Source organism: Sus scrofa, chromosome 6 (assembly GCF_054392235.1).
Source record: "Sus scrofa isolate SSC_HxYL_T2T_F1_AM1 chromosome 6, Sscrofa_HxYL_maternal_Yorkshire_Landrace_v2.0, whole genome shotgun sequence".
NCBI lineage: Eukaryota > Metazoa > Chordata > Mammalia > Artiodactyla > Suidae > Sus > Sus scrofa.
Window position 1 is genome coordinate 84,076,191 of NC_139388.1, and position 27,982 is coordinate 84,104,172.

Genomic DNA, 27,982 nt, shown 5'->3' on the forward strand with positions numbered 1-27,982 from the left:
GTTCCTTTTCCTACCCTGATTGGTCAGGAATCTCCAAGACAACAGAGACCCTGTCTGTCTGGTTCCCCAGAACAGAACCAGGTACTCGGTAAATTTGGGGAATTAAGAATGAATGAACAAAGAGAAATGAACAAGCCTCAGGTGGGGAAGGACGGGGCTGGGGGAGGGGAGCCTCATGTCTTGTGCCCCCTCCCATCTCACTCCTCCTGGGCTAAGCTCCAAAGATTAACCCCAGGGAACAAAGCCAGGTCAGGGCCACTGACCCAGGGCTTTGGAGCAGGCACCGAAAGCTAGTGTGACCGGGTGTGTACACTGTGCGGTGGCTGCTCCGCGAGGGCCCTCTCCACTCAAGATGGTCCTCCTGTCCCCCACCCTGGACCTTGTCCTCACAACGGTCCTCAGCCTCCTCCTGCTGGTGCTGACCTTGAGCCTGCTCTGCTTCTTCACCTGCCGCCTGGCCAGGCCACTCAGGTAAAACGCCCGCTGGCTCAACTCCTTCCCCTGCCAGATCTCCTGCCCTAAAGTCATTTGCTCGTGTGGGAGAGAGGAAGGTCTCCTTCCCTCTCCGTGGCGGGGAATCCGAGGCCTGGAGAGGTTGAGTCAGCCTGGGATTGAATTGCACTTGGCCATGGACTAGCTGAGAACCTGTGCTCAGTTTCCTAAACTGTAGAACAGGAGCTAATAGCACCTGTCACGCGGGTTAGTGAGATCACAGATGTAAACCGATGTTTGCGCAGGACTGGGTACAACACGAATGCCCCTGAAGTGGTCGTGATTTTTATCAGTCCTATTATTGTGTCATTTATCCTGGACCTTTTGTGACCCAGCCCTGGGCTGGCTTTCTGCCCAACTCCCAGGGGCTCCAATGCCCTCTGTTCCAGGATGCTGAGTCAGTCCTCAGGGCCATGGCTCAGCCCCTGCCCCCTCCCCTGACCTGCCAAGAAGCCACTCCTCCTCCAGGGCCAGAGCCGGCCAGGGCTTCTGCACACTTGTCATGAATAATCAGGGCACATAGCTGGGAGCCTGGCAGAGACGGTCTGGCTGGGAGGTGGGGGGCGATGGGGCCGGCACACACTCAGAGGCTTCATTCTGAACTGGTAGGGCATTGGCAGAGGCTGGTGGGCAGCCGGGGCTCCCGAAACCCCAGACTGGGCCCCACGGGGCCCATCACCATGGGCTGCCGGAGAGCAGACTTGGAGCCTCTTTTTGGGGCTGGGGCCTGAGAGGGGGAACCAGCAGGGGAGACTCTGGCTTCTGAAGGGTTTCCTAGATTCCTCTTCCCCTTTCCAGGAAGAGGCAATGGAAGAAGGCACCTGTCTGTTTCCAGAACAGGCCCTTCTCAATGCCACAACCCTAGGGCAAAAATTCAGTGCATCTCAGCCCTGGATCGTGGGGTTTTCATTAAGTTACAGCATTTGCAGAGCAAGTCTATGGGCACAGGGTTGAGGAATCCGTGAGGATGAGATGATCCTTATTCTCACAGGCCAGCATAGAAGAGAGACAAATAAGAATAACTGATGTGCCCTTTAAGTCTCCTGGGGCCACTCTTCACTTTTTTTTTCCTATTTATGTGTTTGTTTTGGACCCACGGTGCAGAGTTGAATAAGTTATGTTCCTCAGTTCGTGGGGTACTATTGTGAGCTCAGTCTTTGTTTTATTCATTCATTTTCCCCTTCATCCTTGCTTCCCAGTACCAATCCCACCCCTCTCCAAAGGTCTTCATGCTACTATGCTTTATTTAATAGGTCGTTGAATTTGTAAGTGTCCTTGCAAGTTAAGCTGTGCTGTGTGTATGTGTCTGGTTTACATCAATGTACAAGGCACTGAAATCCCGTGTTTTTAAGCTCCACCCCCGTTACTGTTTTAACTTCTGGTTTTAATACCACTGCCACATCGGTATCGTTTCCACCACTCTTTACAACTTCCTTCCCCTAGTTATGGACCTAGAGGTTGCTCACAAATCCTTATGATCATAAACCAGCATTAAAGGGAAGGTGCCAAAGGAATTCCCATTGTGGCTCAGTGGTAACGAACCCAACTGGGATCCATGAGGACTGGGGTTCAATCCCTGGCCTTGCTCAGTGAGTTAAGGATCCAGCATTGCCGTGAGCTGCACTGTAGGTTGCAGATGCGGCTCAGATCTGGGGTTGCTGTGGCTGTGGTGGAGGCTGGCAGCTACAGCTCTGATTCGACCCCTAGTCTGGGAACTTCCGTATGCTGCGGGTGTGGCCCTAAAAAGATTAAAAGGGGGGGGTAGAGTATGCCAAAAGTTTTCCCCAATAGATATGATGGTTTGGTAGATTTTTTGGTTTCTTTTTTTAAATACGAAGTCTTCGTCAAGTTAAAGAAACTCCTCGATTCCTGGTTTTCTGAGGGCTTTTATCATATCATTGTTTACATCCCAATTCCCTTTTCTTAGATGATCTTGTAAGTTTCATTAAGGCTTTAAATGCCACCTATATATACCCAGGGTTCCCAGGTGTATATTTCTAGCCAAGACCTCTTTCCCAGATGCCATATGCCTATATCCAGCTGTCCAGTTGACATCTCCACTTCTAAAAGACATCTTAAACTCAGCATGTCCAAAACCACATCCCTGATTTTCTTCACCAGATCTACTCCACCTCACACCTCAAAACACCATCCCAAATGCTGAAAGGCTGAATGATCTTCTTCCAAGATCAAGAACAAAGGAAGGCTGTCCACTCTGGCCTCCTATTCACCATGATCCCGGAAGTCCTGGCCAGTGCAATAAGGCAAGAAAAAGAAATAAAAGGCATACAGATTGGATAGGAAGAACTAAATCCATCCCTCTTTGTCAGTGACATGATCGACTACATAGAAATGGCAAGAAATCCACATACATGCACACAAAATTCAGTAGAACCAATAAGTGAGTTTAGCAAGTTCACAGGATACAAGGGCAAAACATAAAATTCAATTATATTGCTATATATTTGCAACGAATAATTTAAAACAATGCTACTATAATAGCTCCCCACAAAGTGAAATACAGCAGCGTAAGTCTAACCAAACTCACACAAGATCTGTTAGCTGAAGAATGAGAAGTAAATGCACAGAGAGACGTGCTATGTTCACAATTGGAAGACTGAACATTGTCAAGATGCATACCTTCCCCATATTGATTCACGGATTTAATACAATGTCAATCAAAACTATAGTGATGGAGAACAGAGCTGGTGTTACCAGGTAGAGGCATGGGGGGCTTCTGTGACCATGAAGAGATAGCACAAGAGTGTTTTTGGGGTGGTACGATTCCTGATTGTGATAGAGGTTACACAAATCTATACATATATTAAACTTCAGAACCTTCATCCTACCCTTAAAGGATCACCGTGGCAACCTCGTTGCTAATTCTGGAATCAGCAGCTCTGTGGTTAGAGTTCCACTCTGCTACCTGGTCGTTTGTAACCTTGGAGGAATCACTTTTCCTTTCAGAGCCTTATTTTTCTCATCTACGAAGGAGATCATAAGTCCTTGGTCTACTGCATAGGTTATTATGGTGAAAGTCTTTATAAACAGTGAACATTTTGTCAGTATCCTTTAATGGATTGTTTATATAAGCTTTCAGAGAGTAGTGTTTTATTTTATCAAAGTATAACCTGCATACACTAAAATGCCTATATCCTAAATTGACAGCTTGTTTGATTTTCGGACTGAACCCACCCATGTAACTAGCCTCAGATCAATCAACAGAACACTATCAGTGCCTTACAGCTTCCCTGTGACCCTTCAGTCTCCACACCTCCACCCCAAGTGTAGCCTTTATCTTGTCTTCTAACACCCTTGATTGGTTTTTATACTTAAAATGTTTTTTAGATTGAAATATAATTGATGTACACTAAGTTACAGGAATACAGTATAGTGATTCACAATTTTTAAAATTTATATTCGGAGTTCCCGTTGTGGCTTAGTGGTTAACGAGCCCAACTAGGATCCATGAAGATGCGGGCTTGATCCCTGGCCTCGCTCAGTGGGTTAAGGATCCGGCATTGCTGTGAGCTGTGGTGTAGATCAAAGACATGGCTCAGATCCCGCATAGCTGTGGCTGCGGGTGTAGGCTGGAGGCTACAGCTCTGATTCAACCCCTAGCCTGGGAACCTCTGTATGTCACAGGTGCGGCCCTAAAAATAAAAAAAAAAAATAAAAAAAAGTTATACTCCGTTTATAATTATAAAATATTGGCTAGATTCCTTGTGTTGTATAATATATCCTTATAGCTTATTTTACACATAACGGTTTGTATCTCTTAATCCCCTACCCCTATATTGCGCCCCCCTTTTTTTGGTCTTTTGGGATTTCCTGGGCTAGGAGTTGACTCAAAGCTGCAGCTGCCAGCCTACACCACAGCCACAGCAATTCGAGATCTGAGCCACATCTGTGACCTACGCCACAGCTTGAGGCAGTGCTGGATCCTTAACCCACTGAGTGAGGCCAGGGATCGAACCCACATCCTCATGAGTACTAGTCAAGTTCTTAACCCACTGAGCCACAACGGGAATTCCTCTCCCAGTTTTTACACGTTGTATTGGCATCACACTACATATACTCTTGGGCCAGCTTCTTTCTCAACCTCATCATTGCAGGATTCATCTGTGCTGAGGTGTGGAGCTGTCAATTATTCATTCTCATTGCAGTGTAGACGTCCTCTTATGAACCCAAGGTGTATTTATCCATCCTGCTGAAGATGGACACAGTTTTGAGGCCATTATGAACAGGGCTGATATGAATATTTCCCTACCTGTCTCTTGGTGAACACGTGGGTACATTTCGTTGGGAGCTCAATGGGTCAGAGGGCACAGGTATGGTGTCACCTTGGTAGATGCTGCCAGTTTTCCAAAGTGGTTGCACTAGCCTTCACTTGCTGGCCGTGAACGGATACTCTGCTAGTCCCAGTTCCTTGCCAGCACTTGGACTTTTCTGAACACACAAAGGGAAGATTTGGGGTGATTCCTCCCTACCTCCACCCCTTAGAGCACTGGCTTGCAACTGCTGTAAATATTTACTGTGCCAAGCACTGGAGTGCAAACAAACAAGGCAAAGTCCCTTCTCTTAGAAGCTCCCAGGGTGGTGGGTGAGATGGACCAGGAAGGAATTACTTTCAAAACAGAGAAGTACATGCAATGATTGTATCAATACTGTGAATCAATTTAGTAACTTTTTTCTTCTCTGATGTTCACATTTACTCAAGACATGTTTGGAAACTAAAGTTGACGGAAAAACTTGAGACATCATCTGATATCCTACCCCTCTGAGTTAAGCGCTGTTAAATGTCGGATGAAGGGTATTTCCTTTCAGTTCCGAAGCTCCCTTTCCCTCCCCCAAGCCAGGTTTTTAAGGAGCCAGGTAGACAAAGAAGCGGGTAGAAAAGCACAGGGGTGTCCAGTTGGATGGCGTTGGGTGCACAGTGGGTGCTCTGTGGGATGGAGTGCTGGTAAGCCCTGTCTCTGGGCACCTGAGGACCCCATGCACATTTTTAAGGTTGAGTTAGGATCCCTTTTCCGGGGAGTTCCCATTGTGATGCAGTGGAAACGAATCCAACTGGTATCCATGAAAATGTGGGTTCCTTCGATCCCTGCCCTCACTCAGTGGGTTAAGGATCTGGCGTGGCCATGAGCTGTGGTGTAGGCCGGCAGTTGCAGCTCCGATTCGACCCCTAGCCTGGGAACTCCCATATGCCTCGGGTGTGGTCCTAAAAAGACAAAAACCAATCAATCAATAATTAATTTAAAAAAATTTTTTTAAATGTCACTACCCAGAAATGGCCACCCTTACCAGCCAATCGTTTCCTGTAGGTCACTCCTACAGTTTTTATGTCTCTCACCATAAATGACAAAGTCTAGAAGAGAATGTAGCAAATGTGATTGTCCTTTAAGAGCAAATGTAGGTGTCCCTGTAAGAAAAGATGGACTCTTGGTTTTGTCTCTGATGTGCTTGGAACACGGGTCGTTAAAGGCTGAAGACTGATGTTCTAAAGCAGTGCTGCTCAAAGTGGGGTCCATGAAGCCACTGCAGCAAGAGCAGCATCAACTGGGAGCTTGCGAGAAATGCGGTCAGAGTCGGTGGCGAAAGACAGAGATACCGGAATCTGTTTCAGCAAGCCCTCTAGGAGACTCTGATGCATGCTGCAGTTTGAGAACCACTATGCAGGAAGACTCAACTCGGGTGAGTTCTAGGCTTCAGACAGACTAAAAGTGGAAATTCACTTGAGAAATGAGAAGGAAGCACTTTGCAGCATGGGACTGATTTATGCCTGTACAACTGCGATGGTGAAGCTTTCTGAAGGAGGGACCACCTAGATTTTGCAGCCCCATGTCTAGCCCCCGGTAATAGGTGCTCAACAAATAATGAAGGAGTCGATGAATGAATAAGGAAATGAACAAATGAACTCTGGAGCTGTGGCTTTCATGTCTTTTTTTTTTTTAATTTCTAGGATTGGAACATCAATTAACTCCTGACCACTGGGCAGCCCACCCCCTCCCACCACCTCCATCATACCTCTGGGCTCCAGAGAGAAAGCAGGTCTTGGAGTGCACCATGATTTCACTCTTCTTAGTGCTGGCCATTGGCTCCTGCCTTACCAACTCCTTGGTGCCAGGTAGGATTGGGGGCAAGGGCGGAGGGAGGGGGAGACCGGGGGCAGGTGAGATGGGAAGAGGGCCTAGAACTCTTCAAAGTATTTAAGAGCTGGAAAAAAATGTTCAGAGCAGGAAATCCCAGCTACTACATGTGCTAATGTTGGAAAGACCCCTCTCATACCCTTTATATTATTCCTTAATTGGGATTTCTATTCTCTTATCTCTAAGAATCTGAGATAGAACTTACTCTATAAACCTTCCACGTTTTGCTGTGTCAAGTCTCCTGTTGGTTTGTCTGCTTAACCCTCCCTCATGATATTACATTTCCTTATATTTTGTAATTCTTGCTTGTGAGCTCATCTTCAATGGGACTTTTTTTGTTTGTTTTGTTTCCTGTTGGAGACTCCTCCGAAAAAGTGTTCGTACGGTGCAATATTGTGTTTGATTCTAATTCCGCAAGAGTATTTGTGTCAGCGTCTCAGTTGTTAGTTCTTATGCTATAAATTCAAACCTCACAAGACTATAAATTCAAGCTCAGGAGTTCCCGTCGTGGCGCAGTGGTTAACGAATCTGACTAGGAACCATGAGGTTGCGGGTTCGATCCCTGCCCTTGCTCAGTGGGTTAAGGATCCGGCGTTGCCGTGAGCTGTGGTGTAGGTCGCAGACTCGGCTTGGATCCTGCGTTGCTGTGGCTGTGGTGTAGGCTGGTGGCTACAGCTCCAATTCAATCCCTAGCTTGGGAACCTCCATATGCCATGGGAGTGGCCCAAGGAATGGCAAAAAGACAAAAAAAAAAAAAAAAAAAGAAGATTCTTTGAAAAAATAAATTCAAGCTCAGATTGGGAGTTGAGTTCAGATTTTTCATGGCTGGCTTTCTTCCTCTGCTCCTTCCAAAGCTCCCAGGCAAAACAGGCACCTGAAAACAGTTTCAACCTAGACTTGTATCTGCCCTGAACCCTCAAGGGCTCCTCCGCATCGGCTCCTGTTTACCTTCCTGGTTTTGAATTCTCTTTAATTTCTGCCTCCTGGGATTTCCCTGCCCCTGTTTCTTCCTTTTTCAAGCTCTGTACTGTTCTTCTTTTTTTAATTGAAGTATAATTGATAGACAATATTGTATTCGTTTCAGGTATATAGTAATGTGATTTAGCTTTATGTTTGTAAATCTGTGTATATGCACACATACATATTCAGTTGTGTCCATAAGTCCTTGCTCTCTCAGCACTCACGACCCACCTGGGTGAAGTGGAAAAGATGGATGAAATGTGAAAAGAGGAAAAATCAACCAAAGGAAAAATCTTCAAATATTCAGCTCTTCAAAAATCTGTTTTTTCTTTTTGGCTGCACCTGTGGCATATGAAAGTTCCCAGTCCGGGGATGGAATCTGAGCTGCCATTGCAACCTACACGGCAGCTATGGCAGCACTAGATCCCTAAGCCACTGCACCACAGTGAGATCAATTTTTTTATATCTGTTTCATCTTAGCCATTCTGGCGGGTGTACAGTGGCGTTGCATCATGGTCTTTTTTTTAAAAAAAAATAGATATAACTTATAGTGAAGTGTACAATCTTAAAATGTATAGCTTGATAATTTTTTATATATTTTTTTATACCCATGTCACTGTCACCCGGATCAAGAACATTTCTAGTGGTGAGATGCCAAGGGCTTTCCTGTGCCCCTCCCAACCAACTCCTCCCCCACCAGCCGAAGGAAGTGACTGGGCTTATTCTGCCACCTTAGACGAGTTTTGCTTGTTTTGAGCTTCATGTAAGTGGAATCACGCAGTACGTGCTGACAAGCGCCCGTCACACGGCTTTCATTACAGCGTGAGCATTTCTGAGTGTCATTTAATGGTGTCTGAAAACAATGGCCTCCTGATACTCAGTTGTCCAAAGCCACTATTGCTTAGGCCAGTCCTCTGACAGCGGAGTTGGTTTGACACCCACTCAACCCTCCTCGGACCCTGGGATGGTGCTGGTGCGAAAGACAAAGGCTCTGCCCTGACCAGTCTCCCAGTTGGTCAGGGAGCAGGCACAGCAGGGAACTGGCTAACAGGTAACAGAGCTCACCTGCAGAAGGAGCAATGCGAACAGGGAGGCTGAGGGCAGTTCTGCCCTGACAAGTCTCCCAGTCGGTCAGGGAGCAGGCACAGCAGGGAACTGGCTAACAAGTGACAGAGCTCACCTGCAGAAGGAGAAACGTGAACAGGGAGGCGGAAAGGCAGCCCTGCCCTGGAGGATGTGCCAGGTGCTATGGGGCAGGGCAGGATGGGTAGAAGTTCATCACCACCCAGATGGCACCCAAATGACCAAAGAAGCTCCTTGACCAAAACCTCAGCACTGGTGTGTGGGAGGAAGTGGGAAAGGAGATTGGAACCTGGCCAGAGCTAGTGGGATCCCTGAGCAAAACCACTGGCCCAGGTGGAGTTCCCACTGTGACACAGTGGGTGAAGAATCTGACTGCGGCGGTTCGGGTCACTGTGGCAGCAGGGGTTCGAACCCCATCCTGGCACAGTGGGTGAAAGGATCTGATGTTGCTGCAGCTGCAGCATGGGTTACAGCTGTGGCTTGGATTCAGTTCCTGGCGCAGGAACTTCCACATATGGGTGCAGCCATTAAAATTTTTTTTTAATTAAAAAAAAACCCCACTGGCCCAGGGCACTTGCCCAGACTTCACTGCACCTAATCCTGAAACTGCCTTTGAGTAGCTGTGTCCTCCCATTTTCCTGAGGCAGAAACTTGCATGGCAGGAATTTGCCTAAAGGTGCCCAGCTGGATGGAAGGGCCAAGGCTCTCTAGGCTCCAGCTGCAGCTCCCCGCCGTGAGGTCTCAATTTAGGGAGCTGGCAGACACCTTCAGAGAAGAGAGGTGGCACTGGTGGCTAAGGCATGGGGTGGGGTGGGGCCTCTTGGGGGCCAAGTGGGGCGTGGATGGACCCCAGGACTGAGGCGGATTCCTGCCTCCTTCCTTTTCCTTCTTGTCCTGCTGCCTGCCCATAGCGGGAGCACAGCCACAGAGATGTGTGGGTTTCCTGTGCTCCTGCGGCTCACATCTTGGGACCTTCAGTTTCCTCATTCCGTAACGTGGGGGACATCATTGTGGCCACTCTGGAAGGCTGTGGAGAAATGCAGGCGCTGCTGCCGTGTGTGAAGCTCTTGGCACAGCCCTGGATACCGGGCCGGTGTGAGAAGGAGAGCCCTGCGCTTCGCCCGCGCACCCTGGGCCTGAGCCTTCCGCAGTGATCGTGTCACATGTAACGTGTAACATGGCCTTGGAAGATCCTCCCACCTCTCCTGGCCTCCACCTTCCATCCATGCATACCACTGAAAGAGAGAATCCCTGGGGCGCATCCCTCTCCAGGCTCCTGTATTCTCATGGGCAGAGTTGATGGGCCTGAGTACAGAGCAGAGCCCAACAGACAGTGCGAGGGACCTTGACCCCCGTGGATCTGGATCCTGGAACCAGGGGTTCCGGGTCTGGCGTGGAATTGGTGGAGGTGGGGGGCATGGCTCCTCTCCTGTGGGTCAGGTGTGTCCCTTGCCTTATCTTATCCCGTCCTCATAAGGACCCTGAGAGGAAGGTACAGCCGCATGGGACGGAGGCGAGACGGAGGCCCAGGGAGCTCTCTTGTCCACACTGCTGCTCCTTGGCACAGCTGCGGTTCTTGGAGGTCTGTCAGGCACTATAGTGTTCTTTCCACAGGAGAATTGACTCCTGGACCCCTGGACATGAGAGAGAGAGAGAGAGAGAGAAAGTAAAGAAGAGGGCATTCTTGGCTCCCAATTTTTCTCAAGATTAGAGACACAGAAAATCTTTTTCGCTCACTTATCCTAACGGGAGTGAAAGTGTGTGTGGCCACTTTAAGTTTGATGCGTTGAACAAAAGGCACGTCCTCCTTTCCAGCACTGCTAAAGAGCTGTTGCTGTCAGGTTCCTGCTGCGCCTACTTTAATGAATAAGCCAAGCGGAGTTTATAATTGATGGCTGGCTGCATCTGGGGGCTCCTGCAGTTGGAAGTAGTTTGTTCCCTTGAATAGGTTAAACATTACCCCCCTAATTGTGCCAGCACCATTCATTTGCTGCCTTAACACAATGTCTCTCTGCTGGGTGGAAGGAACAAGCGTGGGCTCTGGACTGAAGCCCGGCTCTGCCAGCGTTGGCTAGGGCTGTGTGGCCTTAGGCAAATCACTTGGTGTCTCTGAGCCTTGGTTTCTCCCATCTCAGATGTGCGGGGAAAACCCAGGGTCCACAGGCTTGTTTGCAGGATTGGACAGGCATAGGTCTGCCCAGCCTCACCATGCTGGTCTGAGATGGGCAACTGTTGCTTCCTCCGCCGAGTCCAGGCAGCTCTGCCCTGGCGAATGAGAAGGTGGTGTCTGCATGACAGGGGCTGGGCAGTTGCCCCCCCCTCCCCCCCGCACCAAATAACTCTGCCTCTCTGTCTGTACAGAGAAAGAGAAAGACCCCAAGTACTGGAGAGACCAAGCTCAGCAGACCCTAAAAAATGCTCTGAGGCTTCAGACTCTCAACACCAACGTGGCTAAGAATGTCATCATGTTCCTGGGAGACGGTGAGGCCTGGGGGCCCAAGGGAGGGCCTGGGTGGGGGCCCTGGGAGCTCGGTGGAGATGAGGGGGCTGTGTTGAAGAGGTTGGGGGGCCAGGCTGTGGTGCCTGGGGATCTGGGGAGAGAAGGGGGAGGGGGGCCACCTAGTCATGCCCCAGCACCAAACCAGAGGGCTCTGGGTGCCCGAGAGGGTTGATTGAAGGGGCAGGGAGCCCGAAAATCTGAGCCCCCCCCACCCCCACTGCAGGGATGGGCGTCTCCACGGTGACAGCCGCCCGCATCCTCAAGGGTCAGCTCCACCACAAACCCGGGGAGGAGACCAGGCTGGAGATGGACAAGTTTCCCTATGTGGCCCTGTCCAAGGTGAGCTCCAGCCCCGAGCCTCCCACCTCTCAGGAAGAAAGGGCAAATTTAAAAATCTTTGGAGGGAGTTCCTGTCATGGTTCAGCAGATATGAATCCATCTAGTATCCATGAGGATGCAGGTTCGATTCCTGGCCTCACTTCTTGGGTCGAGGATCCGGCATTGCCATGAGCTGTGGTGTAGGTCACAGACACGGCTCAGATCCCACATTGCTGTGGCTGTGACGTAGGCCAGCAGCTATTGCTCCAATTTGATCCCTAGCCTGGGAACTTCCATATGCCACAAGTGTGGCCCTAAAAAAAAAAAAACTTTGGTGTTCCCACTGTGGTGTAACAGAATTGGCGTCATCTTGGGAGTGCTGGGACACAGGTTTGATCCCTGGCCCAGCACAGTGGGTTAAGGATCCGAAGGTTGCCACAGCTGTAGCTTTGGTTGCAACTGCGGCTTGGATCTGAACCCTGGCCCAGGAACTCCATATGCCGCGGGGCAGCCAAAAAAAAAAAAAAAAAATTCTATTGAAGCATAACAGAGAAAAGTGTACACATGTACGGTGTGGATTTTCACAAACATTGCACGGGTCTTTATGACCAGCATGCAGGTCGAGAATCTGAACACGACAGCAGCCAGGGATCCCCTGAACCCCCTCAGTCCTCGTCCTCTCCTCATCCACCCTGACTTTTAACACCATAGACTAGCTCTTCCTGCTTTTTTACTTGCTCTGCTTGATATAAACAGAATTGTGCAATGTGCGCCCTTTGCTTGGGGTTCTCTGACATCCATTCTCTCCCAAGGTGGCTCACACAGGACGTGGGAACTTGGTTACTGGGATAACGAAGCTCCTCTAGACACCCTGGACCAGGCTGGTTCCCTGGGCTTGGTTCCGGGAGAAGAGCAGGGACTGTGAGGTTTCTGGGCCTTCAAGGAGCCCTCTGGCTGCGGGGGCAGGGAGGCAGGCAGATAGTTTCAGGGTCTCTATCAGAGGTCTGAAGACCCTGCCTTCACACCCCCTCTTGCCCAGCCCCCCTCAATCCTTCAAAACCCCCCTCCCTCTCCTTTCTCCAGGACTCACCCACGCCCCGCTCTTGCTGGCTGCTGCAGCCCCAACCCCCACTCCTCTCCATATATATTCCCGCCCCTTCCTGCCATCCTGGCCACCAGGGCCCAGGGTGTGGGCAGGCAGCAGGCAGCTAGGCAATCCTGCGGCTGTGGGGGGACCTTCGTGGGTAGCAGAGGGACCTCTGTCTCCCTCCCGCCCAGGCCCCAGTGTGGGGGGTGGGCAGGGCAGCAGGGTGGGCCAAGGCCAGACCATCTCCGGACCCATCTTTCCCACCCGCAGACATACAACACCAACGCTCAGGTCCCTGACAGCGCGGGCACCGCCACTGCCTACCTGTGCGGGGTGAAGGCCAATGAGGGCACCGTGGGGGTGAGCGCAGCCACCCAGCGCACCCAGTGCAACACCACTCAGGGCAACGAGGTCACATCCATCCTGCGCTGGGCGAAGGACGCAGGTGAGTGGGCGAGCGGCGGGGAACACGGCCCGGCTCTGTGACCCATCTGGGCCTCCACTGTTGTAACTGTGCAATGGGCAGAGGGTAGAAAAAGATGCCCTCCGGGGCTCCTCCAGCCCTGATGTTCTGGGATTCGGTGGAACATTCACGGACTCCGTTCCATGACAGCAAAGGCTGGTGGTCGAGGGGACTACCCTGATGTGGGGTCTGCTCCCAGCTCATTTCCCTGAGTGTGTTCATTGGACCATAAAAATGGACATGGGAACAGCCCCCTCGTAGGTTTGGTGTGAGGAGGGTCAGGGACCTGCCCAGCACTGGTCCCGTGGGAGTCCAGTAAAAGTCTCTTCCTTCCTCCTGGGAATTGAGAGGCCCTGGTCCACGCTCCACCTGAGAGCCCTTAGTGGGGGCTGCGGAGTTCTCACAGGGCAGCGGGACGAGGGGGCTGGGGGGTGGCTCCCTGTAGGAGTCAGGTGCTACAGGGTCCTTGATGGAGGGGAGGACTCCAGCCCAGGTGCTCACGGCTCAGGCCCCCCCAGGAGGGGAGAGGCTCACAGAGGCAGGGTGTCTGAGCTGCTGGGACACTTGGAAGTCACCGTGCCCGCCTTCAGTACTGATGGAGACTGCGGCCCAGGCAGACAGCCACAGTGACCATCTTTAGCTAGGAGAGGGAGGGGGACGCATGGACACCCCCATCTCCCCTCCAAGCTGACCCCTCCTCCCGCCCCCCAGGGAAATCTGTGGGCATCGTGACCACCACGCGAGTGAACCACGCCACCCCCAGCGCCGCCTATGCCCACTCTGCCGACCGGGACTGGTACTCAGACAACGAGATGCCCCCGGAGGCCCTGATCCAGGGCTGCAAAGACATCGCCTACCAGCTCATGCATAACATCAGGGACATCGAGGCAAGTGCGGGGCGCAGCCAGAGCAGGGCCTTGCGAGACAGGGCTCCTGCAGGGCCTCAGGCCTCAGGCCTAGGCTGGCCCGGGGAAAGCAGCTTGGCCTGGCTCCCCACACACCTGGGAGGGTTCCCAGCCCATTAGGGGATTTGTGGTTGGGGCAGGGAGGCCCTGTGGGATTTCTCCGCGGTGGGGCTGAGGGGCGAACCCTGAGGTGGCTGCCACCACACCCCAGGAACCAGGCGCCCAGGGATTATTCTGTAAATTGGAAGCTGGCGCTTCACTGGAGCGTGGGGGTGACAGGGCCATCTGAGGGGAGAACCTGCCCTGGACGATCCCACATGCACAGACAGGCACGCGTCCCGTGCCCTCAGCCAGCGTGCCCAGAGAAAAGGTGGCGTGGGCCGTGGTTAGCACAAGCTCTTTAGTTATTTATTTATTTTTCTCTTGGAGTTACGTTCATTCACCCTTTGAATAAATAAATAATATACACACATTGTGTGCCCACCTGCTGCATTCGCCACTATGAGAGATTCAGGAGGTGGGAGTTCCCACTGTGGCATGGCAGGTTAAGAACCTGACTAGTATAAATGAGGATGTGGGGACCCTTGCCCTCACTCAGTGGGTTAAGGACCTGGTATTGCCACATGCTGTGGCGTAGGCCGGCACCTGCAGCTCCGATTCGACCCCTAGCCCAGGAACTTCCGTATGCTGCAGGTGAGGCTTTATTTATTTATTTTTTTGTCTTTTTTTTTTTTTTTTTTTTGAGGGCCGCCCCCATGGCATATGGAGGTTCCCAGACTAGGGGTCAAATCAGAGCTTCAGCTGCCAGCCTATGCCACAGCTACAGCAACGCCAGATCCGAGCTGCCTCTTTGACCTATACCACAGCTCACGGCAGTGCTGGATCCTTAAACCCACTGAGTGAGGCCAGGGATTGAACCCGTAACCTCAGGGTTCCTAGTCAGATTTGTTTCCGCTGCGCCATGAAAGGAACTCTGGGTGTGGCTTTAAAAAGGAAAAAAAAAAGTTTACTTTAAAACTTGGGTTCAAATCCTTGCCTGCTCTTTGCCAGCTGTGTGACCTGGGGCCAGTTACTTGACCTCTCTGAGCCTTCCCTCCTACAATCCTTTTGGTTGTGTGTTTTGTCTTTTGTCCTTTTAGGGCTGCGCCCAAGGCATATGTAGGTTCCCAGGCTAGGGGTCTAATCGGAGTCATTGCCGCCGGCCTACACCACAGCTCACGGCAACGCTGGATCCTTAACCCACTGAGCGAGGCCAGGGATGGAACCCACAACCTCATGGCTCCTCGTTGGATTAGTTTCTGCTGCACCACGACGGGAACTCCTACAATCCTTTTGTGAAGTGCACCTATCGTGTAAGCCCATGGAAAGATCTAAGTAAAACAATCCCTGTAGCAGTTCACACTGAGCCCAATGCCTAGTGAGTGCTGAGAAGCTGGCAGCATTTATGGCCAAGCAGCCACATGTCTGTGCCCTGAAACACTCCCCTTGACACAGGAGCAGGCTTAGCATGTGTGCACCCCGGCATCAGCCACCTGGTGTTCAGATGGGTCCCTACTCCCTGTTCTTAAATGAGAACCTCTGGCTTATTCTCTTTTCAGTGTCTTGTTACCCACAGCCAGGGGCTGGTGAGGGGGCGAGGGGCCCCTGAGCTTAGAATGGGGGTTCAGTCCTTCCTCCCTTCCCTGCTTTCTTTCTTTTTTTTTTTTTTTTAAAGCTGTTCCTGTGGCAGATGGACGTACCTGGGCTAGAGGTTGAATCAGAGCCACATCTGTGACCTATACCACAGCCACAGCAATGCTGGATCCTTAACCCACTAAGTGAGACCAGGGATTGAACCTGCATCCTCGCAGAGACAATGTCGTGTCCTTAACCCGCTGGGCCACCACAGGAACTCCAGCCATCCTCCCAAGTTGTAAATGCCACCTAGCCCCTCTCCCAATGCTGACTTCTCTTTTCTGAGCGGGGGATTCAGTTGCTCCTCTCTCGGGACAAACAGTCCTGTTAACCCTCCTGGCGAGTGAATATCCGAGGCAAAGCCGAGTTCTTTTTCTTTTGGGGGCTTGCAACATATGGAGGTTCCCAGGCTAGGGGTCTAATTGGAGCTGTAGCTACCGGCCTACACCACAGTCACAGCAACGCAGGATCCGAGCTGGGTTTTCGACCTACACCACAGCTCACAGCAATGCCAGATCCTTAACCCACTGAGCAAAACCAGGGATTGAACCTGCATCCTCATGGATGCTAGTTGGATTCGTTAACCACTGAGCCACGATGGAAACTCCACAAAGCCGAGCTCTGACTTTGCCTCTTTCTTTTTTTGTGGGGAGGGGGTCTTTTTGCCTTTTCTTGGGCCGCTCCTGTGGCATCTGGAGGTTCCCAGGCTAGGGGTCAAATTGGAGCTGTAGCCACCGGCCTACACCAGAGCCACAGCAATGTGGTATCCGAGCCGCATCTACAACCTACACCACAGCTCACGGCAACGCCAGATCCTTAACCCACTGAGGAAGGCCAGGAATCAAACCTGCAACCTCATTGTTCCTAGTCGGATTCGTTAACCACTGAGCCAGGACGGGAACTCCCACTGACTTTGCCTCTTTCTGACTTGTGTCCCGGGACAAGGCTCTTCCCTTTCCCAAGCCTCAGTGTCCCCACCTGTGCAACAAGGACAGAGGCCCCACCTGCCCCCTCCCAGGGTCTCTGGAGGCCGAGGTGAGGTCATGGATGTGAGAACATTTGTTGTACATGCACAGGGTGTAATTACGCGGCTTCTCTTGAGAGACATTTGGCAGCAACAGCCTGAGAAGGGGACAGGAGCTTAAGGGAAGCTTTTCTGGCAGGGGTGGGGGTGGATTGTGGTGGGGGGCTGTCCGCAGAGGCCACTTGGGATGAGCTAGGGCGTGAGCGAGGAGGTGGGGCCGCTGTGGGGACCTGGCCTTCTCCCCTTTCTCTCTCAGCCTCCTCATCCTTCTCTCCCATATCTGCCCCTGCATCACACCACCCTAAAGCCCCCCAGCCCCCAGGCTGTCCATGAAACAAAAATCCTGGTGTCCGCCCTGAAAATAAATATCTTTTGCTAAAAAAAAAGAGAAAAGAAAAGAAAAATGAAAGACACAAACCCAAACCCCAAAGCCAAACAGCAAGTCTGTTATTTGGGAGTTTAATGAGTGTGTGAAGTCCCTACTGGGGCTGGAAATGATGAGGCTCCAGGCAAGAAGATTGGGGGCTTCATTTTCCATTCTGCAAATGCCAAGGGGTCAGGTTCTGTGGGAACAGTTTAGGGGGGTGTAGGGGGCCAGTGACCCGGGGTCCCCTTCTTCATCTCCCCGCCCGCCCCGCCCCTGGAGCTCCTGCTGGAGCTGGTGGTAAGGGACTTGCCTCCGTGGAGCTGCTTTGATCTTCTTGATTGCCACCCCTTGTTGCCATGAGAATCCCTTCCATGGGAGGCCGCCCCACCCCCAAGTACCAGGACAGCACGTGTTATTGCATTTCCCCCTGGGACAATCCTGTGACGGGGACAATCCTGTGGGTGGGTGTTATTTCCATTTCAGTGATGAGGAAACTGAGGCTCAGAGAGGTTACATGATAGTCCCTTGGTCAAGACACGCTAGAGTGAGCATTCAAACCCAAGTCACAGCCCTTTCCGGGTTCCCGTGATCCAGGCTGGTCCTGGGGCCAGCCTGTACCCCCCGCCTGTCCCGGCTGTCCCACTGGCCTGGACTCCTGCCTCCCCTTCCACCCGGTGGAACCTGGGTTCTGAGCAGGGAGATGGAATGGAAGGTCGAGAAGGGTGCCCATGAAATGCCAGTCCCAGAACAGTGGATCTGAGGCCAGCCAGCGCTAGGCTCCCAAGGTGTCGGCCAGGGGCAGCGGCCTGGGCTGACGCCCACGGTGACAGGAGGACACTGGTGTGGTGGTCACCGCGGGCGGCGGCTGTTATGCTCTTGGCCCCCGTTTTAAAAATAGTCAGGACTTCAAACATGGACTCCCAGGGAAAACAAACAGTCCCGCGTCCGTCTGCCCGCACGGGTCAGCGCAGTAGGTAAAATTAGCCTGGCGGTGACTACACAGACGTGGGCGCTGGCCCGCTGTTTGCCAGGCTCCCAGCTGGGCTGCCCCAAGACCTCCCTGGCTGAGGCCTCTCTCTCTGTCTCACCCCGTGGGGAGAGGAGGCTCTCGGAGTCCCCATCCTCGGCTCCGTGGATGCAGCAGGGCCCTGCTGCCAGGGTTGGAGGAGCCTCGGGTTTGAATCTTGGCTCTTCCCCTGTGAGGCCTCGGAAGAAAGAAATCCCATTTCTGCACTCATTTCTTTCTTCTTCTTTTTTTGCTTTTCAGGGCTGCACCCATGGCATATGGAAGTTCACAGGCTAGGGGTCAAATCGGAGCTGTAGCTGCTGGCCTACACACAGCCACAGCAATGCCAGATCTGAGCTGTGTCTGCGACCTGCACCCCAGCTCACGGCAACACTGGATCCTTAACCCACTGAGCAAGGCCAGGGATCGAACCCATATCCTCATGGATGCTAATCGGGTTTGTTACCGCTTAGCCACAATGGGAACTCCCACCTGTTTCTTTATTCGGAAAACAGGTTGACACGGGTTCCCTTGCCACCTTGGTATGACATTGAAAAAGGCTAAGTCCATAGTCCTGACACACAGTGCTCTGTAAATAGTACTCTCACACAAACTGGTTCTGTGTCAGGCTTCTAGAAAGCCCGGTAAGGGAGGTTATCAGTAGCTGCAGTATTTCACCAAGAAGCCCTAAACCACAGTCCCCATAGACTCATGATTTCACCCCTGGAGCTGGAGAAGCGGGGGCCCAGGGGCAGCAGCGTGGACTGGAACCAAGACTCGCCGCGTGGGAGAAGCATCTGCTCCACCCACCGGACCTCCAGGCGGGGCCCCTGGACTTCTGGATGTCGTGGAGCACTGAGGTACTGATGGCTGTGTCCCCTTTAGGTGATCATGGGGGGCGGCCGGAAGTACATGTTCCCCAAGAATAGAACCGATGTGGAGTATGAGATGGATGAGAAGGCCAGGGGCACGAGGCTGGATGGCCTGAACCTCATTGACGTATGGAAGAGCTTCAAGCCAAGACACAAGGTAGCCTGTCGGAGGTCGGATGGCTTCAGGGGTGGCCTGCAATGGGGTGGGGATGGGGGAGCCCTCTCTGAATCGGTTCTCATTTTGGCAGAATGGGGTCATAATTCTCACCCCAGCGGGCTCAAAGGGCCCTGATAGATGAGCGGCACATAGTAGGTCCTCCCTTTAGGTAGTGGCCAAAGAAAAACCTGCATGCATATCCAGTCCACCTGAGCCCCTACTGTGTGCAGGGTCCCTGGCTAGGCACGAGGGCCGAAGGATGAATCAGATGCTCAAGGACACGTGGAACGCTGTGTGCTTGGGTGGCGAGAAGCCCGGGACCTACGGGAACCCACGGGGGACAGACCGCAAGGGAGGGGCTGAGAGGCCCTGACCAGGAGTGGGGAGGCGGTATTGGGAGACTCTGCAGGCAGAGGTGGCAGGGAGAGGGGTGTGTGGGCCAGGGCATGAGGGGGAGCCCCTCCATAGTGAGGTGGCTTGGGCCGGGGCTGGGCACGTGCTGGAGAGGGAGGCTGGCGCGTGGGAAGACCTGGGCGCTGGCTCCCTGGAGCAGCTCTGGCCCTTAAACTCCATCCGCCGGCCGCTCGGCCCAGGACAGCTGGGGTCTGGAAGTGGCTGTGGTCAGGGCTGAAGACAGTGGGGAGCAGCTGGCAGCCACTTTGATGTCACTCTGGGGTTGGGTTTCTGAGGGTTCCAGGACCAGCCCTGGGGAGGCCTTGTGGGATGGAGCTGGGCCAGGAGGGAGGTGGGGGTGGGGGTGGGGACTGGCCCCCCCAGGGCGGGTGGGGGTGGGACTGAGCTGCTATGAACCTTTCCCATTCCTTCTGAGTCAGCTTCGACTGGGCCAGAGCCCCAAGCCAGAGAAACACTGCCCCTTCCAGCCTCAGTTTCTCTACCTGTAGCTTGAGGCCAGAGCTTAGTTCTTCTCACCCAGGCAGGGGGCATACCCTGGAGCTCAGTCTAGATGCCAAGAGGGCGAGAGGGGGCCCACATCACTGCACCGGACAGGTGTCATAGATAAGCCACCCCTTCGCAAGCAAGTAGAGACTTATTGTGGGTTCTCCATTCGGTCTCAGTTTTACCACTGAACCTGTGTGTCTGTGTCCTCATCTGTAAAATGATGATAATAGTACCTACCTCGTGTGGGTGATGTGACAGTCCAATAAGTTAATAAAGGAGCCATCTCAGTGAAGCAGGGGGCCACAGGGGAACCCCACTTTCTTAGCCTTCCCACCCTCTTTTTCCCATAGCAGCCCAAGGTTCGAAAACCTCTGATCCCCAATGCCATGGCCCAGAGAAGGCAAGGGACTCTCCTGGGGACACACAGCTGATTCCTAATAGTTCAGGACCCCCGGCCAGGCTTGAATGTGCCATCTCCTGGCAAGCCGGCCGGCCCCTTCTTGTGGCCTCTGTGCCCTGAGGAAGCAGAACTTCCTTTATCAACCCCTGCCCCCAGTGGGGGTCCCCAGGGCAGAGCTAGGGCTTTCCATCCCCCCTGGTTCTCTACAGCTCTCAGAATACACACCCCCTACCTCTCAGCAGGTACTCAAGGCCCCTTGTGACCTGCCCCCCCCCCCGCCCCCTGCGACTCTACTCCCTGACCCCAGGCTGATCAATTCCTATTCCTCTAGGGTCCTGTTAGGACATTACCTCCACTGGGAAGCCCTGACTGATACTGCCTCTAGGCTCAAAGCGCCCCTGGTCTCAGAATTCTCATCTCCCTGCATTAAAATTGCTTGTTTGTTTGCCTTTTCTTTTCTTTTGGCTTTTTTAGGGTTGCACCTGCAACATATGGAGGTTCCCAGACTAGCGGTCCTGTCAGAGCTGCAGCTGCCGGCCTACACCACAGCCACGGCAACACCAGATCTGAGCCGTGTCTGTGACCTACACCGCAGCTCACCACAGTGCCGGATCCTTAACCTACTGAGCTAAGCCAGGGATTGAACCTGTGTTCTCATGGATACTAGTCAGATTTGTTTCTGCTGAGCCACGGCGGGAACTCCTGTTTGCCATTTTGGGAAGGCTGGGATGGTAGGTCCCCAGTGAGGGATTGTTAAATGACTGAAAGAAACAAATGCACTCCCTAGACCCTGACTCGGGGCCAGTCCTTATGACTCCCCCAGTCTGGGCATGGCTGACACCAGCCCTTCCTTCTAGCACTCTCACTATATCTGGAACCGCACTGAACTCCTGGCTCTCGACCCCCACACCGTGGACTACCTCTTGGGTAAGTGGAAGAGGACATCTGGCTGGGGGCCCTGGGGCCAGGTCGGTGTGAGCCAGCATCCAGGGACAGGTCCCAGGATGCCCCCTACCTAGGGACTTTTGTCCTCAGGCTCTAGGCCCTGGGAGGGGTGAGGGAGGAGTTCTGGTTCATAGAATTAGACCTGAAACCTGCTGGCTGTGCAGGCTGAATAGCCCCATTGAGCCCAAAGGGAAGCTAAGCTCAGAGAAGGTACGCCACCTCTGGGATGCCACATAGCCAAGTTAGAATTATGGCCAAGGTATGTCTGAACCTTGGCTGGGAGCTGGGACTTAAACAGACCCTAGGCTGCAGAGCAGGGGGACTTAGAGCCAGCCCTGCTGTGTTGCCAGGGCCAAAGCCAGCTCTGTTGTCTCTGCTGGTCTTGAGTAGGGGTCGCCCCCTCCTCCCCAGGGAGTAGGCAGCAGGTGCAGGGCCCGGGGCGGCTCTGGGTGAGATGGACTGAGACCCTAAGTACCACCATGCACACATGTGGGTCCTCTTTCCCTCCTGGCTGCCAGGCCAAGCAAGTAGTGGCAGAACCTCCTGCAAAGCTTTCCCAAGGAACATAGCCCCCGGCGCCTGGGTGTGTCACTCGGAGCTGGGCAACCGGATGTTCCCCTAGATACACACACCCAGCTCTGCTGGCCCAGGTCACACAGCACACACCCCAAGACTCCACTGGCTGTGGGGCGCTATGCCTGTACCCATGGAGCATGGAAGTTCCACTCATGAACCTTAGAGCCGGAGTGCTGGGTTCAAATCCAGCTCCTACCACCCATGAGCTGGGTAACCTTGGCAAGAGATTTCTCCTCTCTGTGCCTCAGTTTTCTATAAAGTAAGACTAATGAATCACCTAGAAAATGGGAATAATGATAAGGCTTACCTCAGGGTTGTCATGTGGATTAAATGAGATTATAAATTATCTGTTGCTGCATAAAAACGACCCCCAAACTTGGTTTAAAACCAGGGTAAACAGGTAGGATTTCTCTGTTTCTTCAGGTCAGGAATCTGGGAGTAGTTTAGCCAGGTCTCTCCTGAGGTTGCCATCATCTGAAGTCTTGACAGGGGCTGGGACTGCCGAGATGGCTCACTCGTATGGCTAAGAAATTGGTGTAGGTTGTTGGCAGGAGGCCTCGGTTCCATAGAGCTGCTTGAGTGTCCCTACAGCATGGTGGCTGGTGCCCCCCCAGGCATGTAAAACTATGCAAGCAGAAGCCACAGTGTCGTATGCCCCGGGCTGCAAGTCCCACACCATCATTTTACCGTGTGCTGCTGAATACACAGGGAAGCCCTAGTCTCTGAGGGCGGGGCACACAGGGACATGAATTCCAGGAGGCAGGAATTTGGGGGCGCCCTCTTGGAGGCTGGCATCTAAGTACTTCCAAAGCACGTAGAAGGAGCAGCTTTGGGAGGCGCAGGTGAGCACACTGTTCCTCGGAGCTCTTATGTGGCTGCGCACACTCATGGAAGTTTGCAAGGTATTCTGGGAAGACACCCAGGGCTGGAAAGGCCAACCCAGCACACGCGGAATCTTGTGACATAGGCAAGGAGTGGATCACGCCTTGTTTTACAAGGGAAAGACTTGAGTTCCGTGAACAGAACAGTGACCCCCCATCTTCTGTTTCACTGCACAGGGCCCTGTCCCCTTCAAACCTGACCTGTAAGGGACATGTAAATACACGCCCAGGTTGCCCTGTTGAGTCCTCTGCCGTGTCCAGAACCCTTTGGGCTGGGAGGAGACTGATGGATTCTGATCCCAGATCACCCACTTACCAGCTGAAAATAGCAAGATACTGACCACCTGAGCCTCAGTCTCCTCCTCTGTGAAATGGGCACCGTGGAGCCCTCAGCAAGGCCTGGCTAAGCAGATGAAGGGAGGCAGGGCTCCCAAAGCACCCGGCATAATTCAGGCCCACAAGAGCCACCCAGATAAGCTTCCTTCTCCCCCCCAAGTGGCGTGTGGGGAGCCGGTGCTCCCCGAGGCACTCACATCCTGCTGGGTCCTCCTCAGGTCTCTTTGAGCCGGGGGACATGCAGTATGAGCTCAACCGGAACAACGTGACGGACCCCTCGCTCTCCGAGATGGTGGAGATGGCCATCAGGATCCTGATCAAGAACCCCAAAGGCTTCTTCTTGCTGGTGGAAGGTAGGTCCCCGGGCTGGCTGCAGGGCTGAGCCCCACCAGCTTCCAGGTGGGTTCGGGGGCGGGCGGTCCAGCTCTCAGTGAAAACTGTCCAGCTTGGGGACAAGCAGGAAATTTCCCAGGGTGAGGACGGGTTGTCAACTGGGTGAGAAAGGGGCGATCGATGCTCAAGCCCCCAGCCCAACAAACTCTTCTCCTTTGGGCACGGAGGGGGCACATCAGGCTTCCTAGTCCAGGAAGGCTTCCCGAGAGAGGAGGCGGGTTTCTTCCTTGTGGGGGTCCCTCCCCAAGGCGTGGCTCTGGAGGAGTGTGCAGCCCCCTCAACGTCACCACTCCCCAAAGATGAATCGGCAGCCCCGGTAGACATACACAATTTGAGCAGCTGCCTGGCTGGGCCCCAGGACGCAGGCCCAGGGTCCTCCACAGCTGCCCATCAGTCTGTGGGAGCCCTTGCAGCTGGACTGCAGACACCTGCTGTTAGCCAGCCCCGCGTGGGGCCAAGGTCAGGCTCATGTCCTATCCCTGAGAGGAGGAGGCCCAGGCAGGCCCTCGGTTATTCTGGGGTCCCCTGAGCTGAGAGACCCCGAGACTTCGGGAGGCAGGAATGCTGTATGCTGGTGTTCATGAGGTCCCAGTACTGCTGCGAGGCCCTGCGGTTATTGTCCCGATGCTGCCACCCACTGCCTATGTGGCCCCACATAGCCCCCTTCTCCAAGAAGGGTTATTAGCTTCCACTGCCTTCAGAGACATGGTGTACTTAGACCAGGGCCCAGCGGAAAATAAATCCTCAAAGCTTCTATTATTGTCGTTATTAGGATTACATAATAGCTAAGTCAATAACAATAGCAAGAGAGAGGAAATGATAAAGTTTCTGGAATCTTCCAAAGTTCTAACAAGCATTGTCTTCCATGTTCTACATGTACACACACACACGGACGTATTTGCACACATCCTCACCACACACACACATGCTTAGGCCCCTCCGCCCTCCAGAGGCCAGCAGCCGCCAGCCCAGCTCAGCTGCTTTCCTGCCAAACCCCGGGGTTCCCACTCAGGCATGGCGGTCTCGGCCTGGCCCTGAATGGGGCTCTGACACCGAGGCACCAGCCAGGAACCAGCGGTCGTGATCCCGGGCTCCCCCGAGTGCGGTCCTTTCTGTGAGCAGGGCCAGGACGGGACCCGCCAGACCAGCTGCTGCCAGAGCCACAACAAAGGAGGGACCCAGCCTGCCAGCCGGCCAGGCCAAAATGGGGAGGCTCAGGCTCCTGGGAAGAGGGGGCAGCCAGGCGCCCAAGCTCAGGCCCCTCAGAGCTGGGAGCATCCACCCAGGCATCATCTTCCTGGTAGAGATGAGTAGGCGTTCGCTCAGGTCACACAGCAACCACTGGGACCTTTCAGCCAGGCTGAATTCCGGGCCTCCTGTGCTCACCGGGGGGAGGCGGCATGGGGTGCAGGCTTCCACAGGCCTTTATGGACGCCTGCCCGGGACACTGCCCAGGCACTGAGGGCTTTTCACCTTTTGGAGTGTGCTTGACGCTTGGATGTGTTTGAAGTGAAAGTGGAAAAATAGGGCTTTAGAGTGAGTCACACCTGAATTCAAATCCCAGCCAATCTCACCTTAGACATACCACTTCCTCACTCTCGGCCTCAGTTGCTCCATCTGTAAATGGGGCTGATTGTATCCATCTCTGCCCACAGTTGTCGTGAGGGGAAATGAGACATCAGCTTGACAGGCCTGGCACCTCATGGGCATTCAGGCTTGTTGCGTCCCTTCGCTACCTCTCCAAGGTCCTCAGAGGCTCTGAGAAACTGAACAGGCAGTGCCAGGAGCAGTGTGGGGCAGTGGGTCTGCTTTAAACCTTGGTTTTGCACTCACCACGCGTGGACCTGTGGTCCAGCAACTTAGGCTCTGAGCTGCTGTGATGGTCAGATGGTGTCCAGTGCCCGGTGGTGCCTGGCCCATGGGAGTTCCCCTCAAAGAGATTAACCCGGTGGTCGTGGGATGGGGCTCGGGGGTCAGATCTCCTGCCTCCCCCTCACCAGAGGCCTTTGTCCTTGCTGTTCCAAGGGGGCAGGATTGACCATGGGCACCATGAGGGCAAAGCCAAGCAGGCGCTGCACGAGGCGGTGGAGATGGACCGGGCAATCGAGCAGGCGGGCTCCATGACCTCCGTGGAAGACACACTGACCGTCGTCACTGCTGACCACTCCCACGTCTTTACCTTTGGCGGGTACACCCCCCGTGGCAACTCTATCTTTGGTAGGTGGGCTTCCACGGAGGTGGGCATTGGGTGCTCCCAGGGTCTGCCATCTAGGAGCAGGAGTCGGGTGGCAGTGCTAGCAAGTCCAGGGCCTGGCGCATGCGGGACTCCAGATGGGGTAGAGAGGAGAAATGCCCGACAGGAATACAGAGGCGGGGAGTGGAGTGAGTGATGCCTGGGTGAGTGGATGAGCGGCTGCCTGGATGCTGGATGGGGAAAAGGACGAGAGGGAGGATGGATGAAGGACAGGGCAGAGAGAGGAAGGATTGATGGATGGATGGATGGACGGATGGATGGATGGACGGACGGACAGACAGATCCAACAGATGGGAGGGGTGGGGCACAGTGAAAACTGAGGGATGGTTGGTTGGAAATAAATTGGGTGTAGAAGGTGGCTGCATTGAAAGGGGGCTCGAATCACCAAGCTGGGACCTGGGGATGACTCCTGGTGCTCCAGTGTGACCCCCTGGACCAATGCCTCCCTGTGTAGGTCTGGCCCCCATGGTGAGCGACACGGACAAGAAACCCTTCACTGCCATCCTGTACGGCAATGGCCCTGGCTACAAGGTGGTGGGTGGTGAGAGAGAGAACGTCTCCATGGTGGACTATGGTGAGACTGCAAGGCCCAGGGCTGGGAGGGGACCGGGTACCCCTCAGGGACGGGCTTGGATACAGTGTAGTCCTGTGGTTAATGCTCAGGGGTGGGAGGAGGGGGTATGTGTATCAGAATAGCCAGGACTTAAGTCAGAATCATCTCAATTTGAGTCCTCTCCTAAAATCTAGCAGCTCTGTGACCTTGAGCACATAACATCACCTTCCTCAGCTTCAATTTCCTCCATAAAAGTGTTCCACCTTCCGAGGTTGTCTGAAGGACTAAATGGGCCTAATGAGCTCAGTGCAGGTGCTTGCTGTGTTACATTGTCTGTTTTACCGGGTGTGTAATATTCCAGTACATGAGCTTCCCAGTTTGCCCATCCAATTCCATATTGTTGAATGTTTGTTCATGATGTCCCCAGCAGCCCCTGGGGACCTCATGGCACAGCCAATGATAAGAGGCTCTTGTGGGTCGACGCTTCCCTCTGGGGGGCGGTGAGAGAGCAGACGTCTGTGTCAGAACAGATGCAGGCTCGAATCTTGTGACCTGGTGCAAAATGATTTCTTCTATAACATGGGGGCATTCAGGCCAGCTACAGAGGGGCCTGGAGAAGCTTCTGCATGATGCCAGCCCCTGGTAGGCTCTCAGCAAGTGTTTCTTCTGGCCCACAGCGCACGACAACTACCAGGCACAGTCCGCCGTGCCCCTGCGCCACGAGACCCACGGCGGGGAGGACGTAGCCATCTTTGCCAGGGGCCCCATGGCACACCTGCTGCACGGCGTCCACGAACAGAACTACATCCCCCACGTGATGGCTTACGCAGCCTGCATTGGTGCCAACCGCGACCACTGTGCCTCAGCCAGCTCGTCGGGCAGCCCCTCCCCAGGCCCCCTGCTGCTCCTGCTGGCCTTGCTCCCCCTAGGCATCTTGTTCTGAGGGCCTAGGGCCCGGGCACCCGCCAACCCATGACAGGTGGCCAGCCTCCCCCTCCCAGCGCTGCCCACTGCCTGGCAGCCCACACCTCAAGGGGCAGGAGGTAGAGGCCTCCACAGCCTCTGCAGCTGCCAGAAAGGGGACCCAGGAAACCAAAGTCTGCCTGCTGCCAGCCTTGCTCCCCTCTGGAATCCTCCACTGGGGCCGGACCCATTCCTGGCCTCTAGCCTCTGCCCCTACCCGCTGCCCCTTCGACCACAGGGTAGGTTTCTCACGGGCAGGCAGAGAGCGTAGACTGCAGACATTCTCAAAGCATCTTATTTTTCTAGCAAACATATTTCTCCAGACCCAGAAGCCCTGGAGCTTCTATAGAACATTCCAGGATCTCTCACTCCCCTCTCCTTCTCTCTGGGACCCACCAGGCCCCACCATGCTTGTGTCCCTGTCCCCAAGCTCAGTCCTAACTGCAGGGGAGACCAAGTCCTTCTCAGGATGGAGGTTTGCTCCCTCACTCCTTCCAAGGCCGCCTGGGGCTCCCAGGAAGTCAGCTCCTGGGACTGGCCGTCCAAGCCCAGGGTGGCCCGGGCTGGGAAGAGCAGCCTGGCAAAGCAGACGCGTCCCAGCTCTGAACAGACATGCCAGCTCTCCTCTGAAGCGACTCTCCTGTTTGGAACAGCCAAAAAAATTTTCTCTTTTTGGTGTTGGTTAAAAAGGAACACAAAACATTTAAATAAAACTTTCCAAATA

At 53.7% G+C, this 27,982-nt stretch overlaps 1 protein-coding gene across 4 annotated transcripts in view; it reads left to right on the forward strand.

The window, feature by feature from the left end:
* ALPL (alkaline phosphatase, biomineralization associated) overlaps window positions 1-27,982 on the forward strand; it is a 59,842-nt gene extending 31,860 nt beyond the window's left edge. For 3 of the 4 annotated variants that reach the window (XM_021097684.2, XM_084963263.1, XM_021097682.2), the window contains 11 exons: window positions 6,455-6,619; window positions 11,046-11,165; window positions 11,408-11,523; window positions 12,860-13,034; window positions 13,764-13,939; window positions 18,914-19,057; window positions 21,215-21,284; window positions 23,314-23,448; window positions 25,514-25,705; window positions 26,197-26,316; window positions 26,973-27,982. In XM_021097684.2, the coding sequence (XP_020953343.1) occupies window positions 6,559-6,619; window positions 11,046-11,165; window positions 11,408-11,523; window positions 12,860-13,034; window positions 13,764-13,939; window positions 18,914-19,057; window positions 21,215-21,284; window positions 23,314-23,448; window positions 25,514-25,705; window positions 26,197-26,316; window positions 26,973-27,238 (1,575 nt within the window). In that variant the 5' untranslated portion in view covers window positions 6,455-6,558 and the 3' untranslated portion in view covers window positions 27,239-27,982. Of the gene's footprint in view, window positions 1-5,976; window positions 6,187-6,454; window positions 6,620-11,045; window positions 11,166-11,407; window positions 11,524-12,859; window positions 13,035-13,763; window positions 13,940-18,913; window positions 19,058-21,214; window positions 21,285-23,313; window positions 23,449-25,513; window positions 25,706-26,196; window positions 26,317-26,972 lie in introns of all 4 variants that reach the window. The other variant, XM_021097681.2, reaches the window with a different exon arrangement.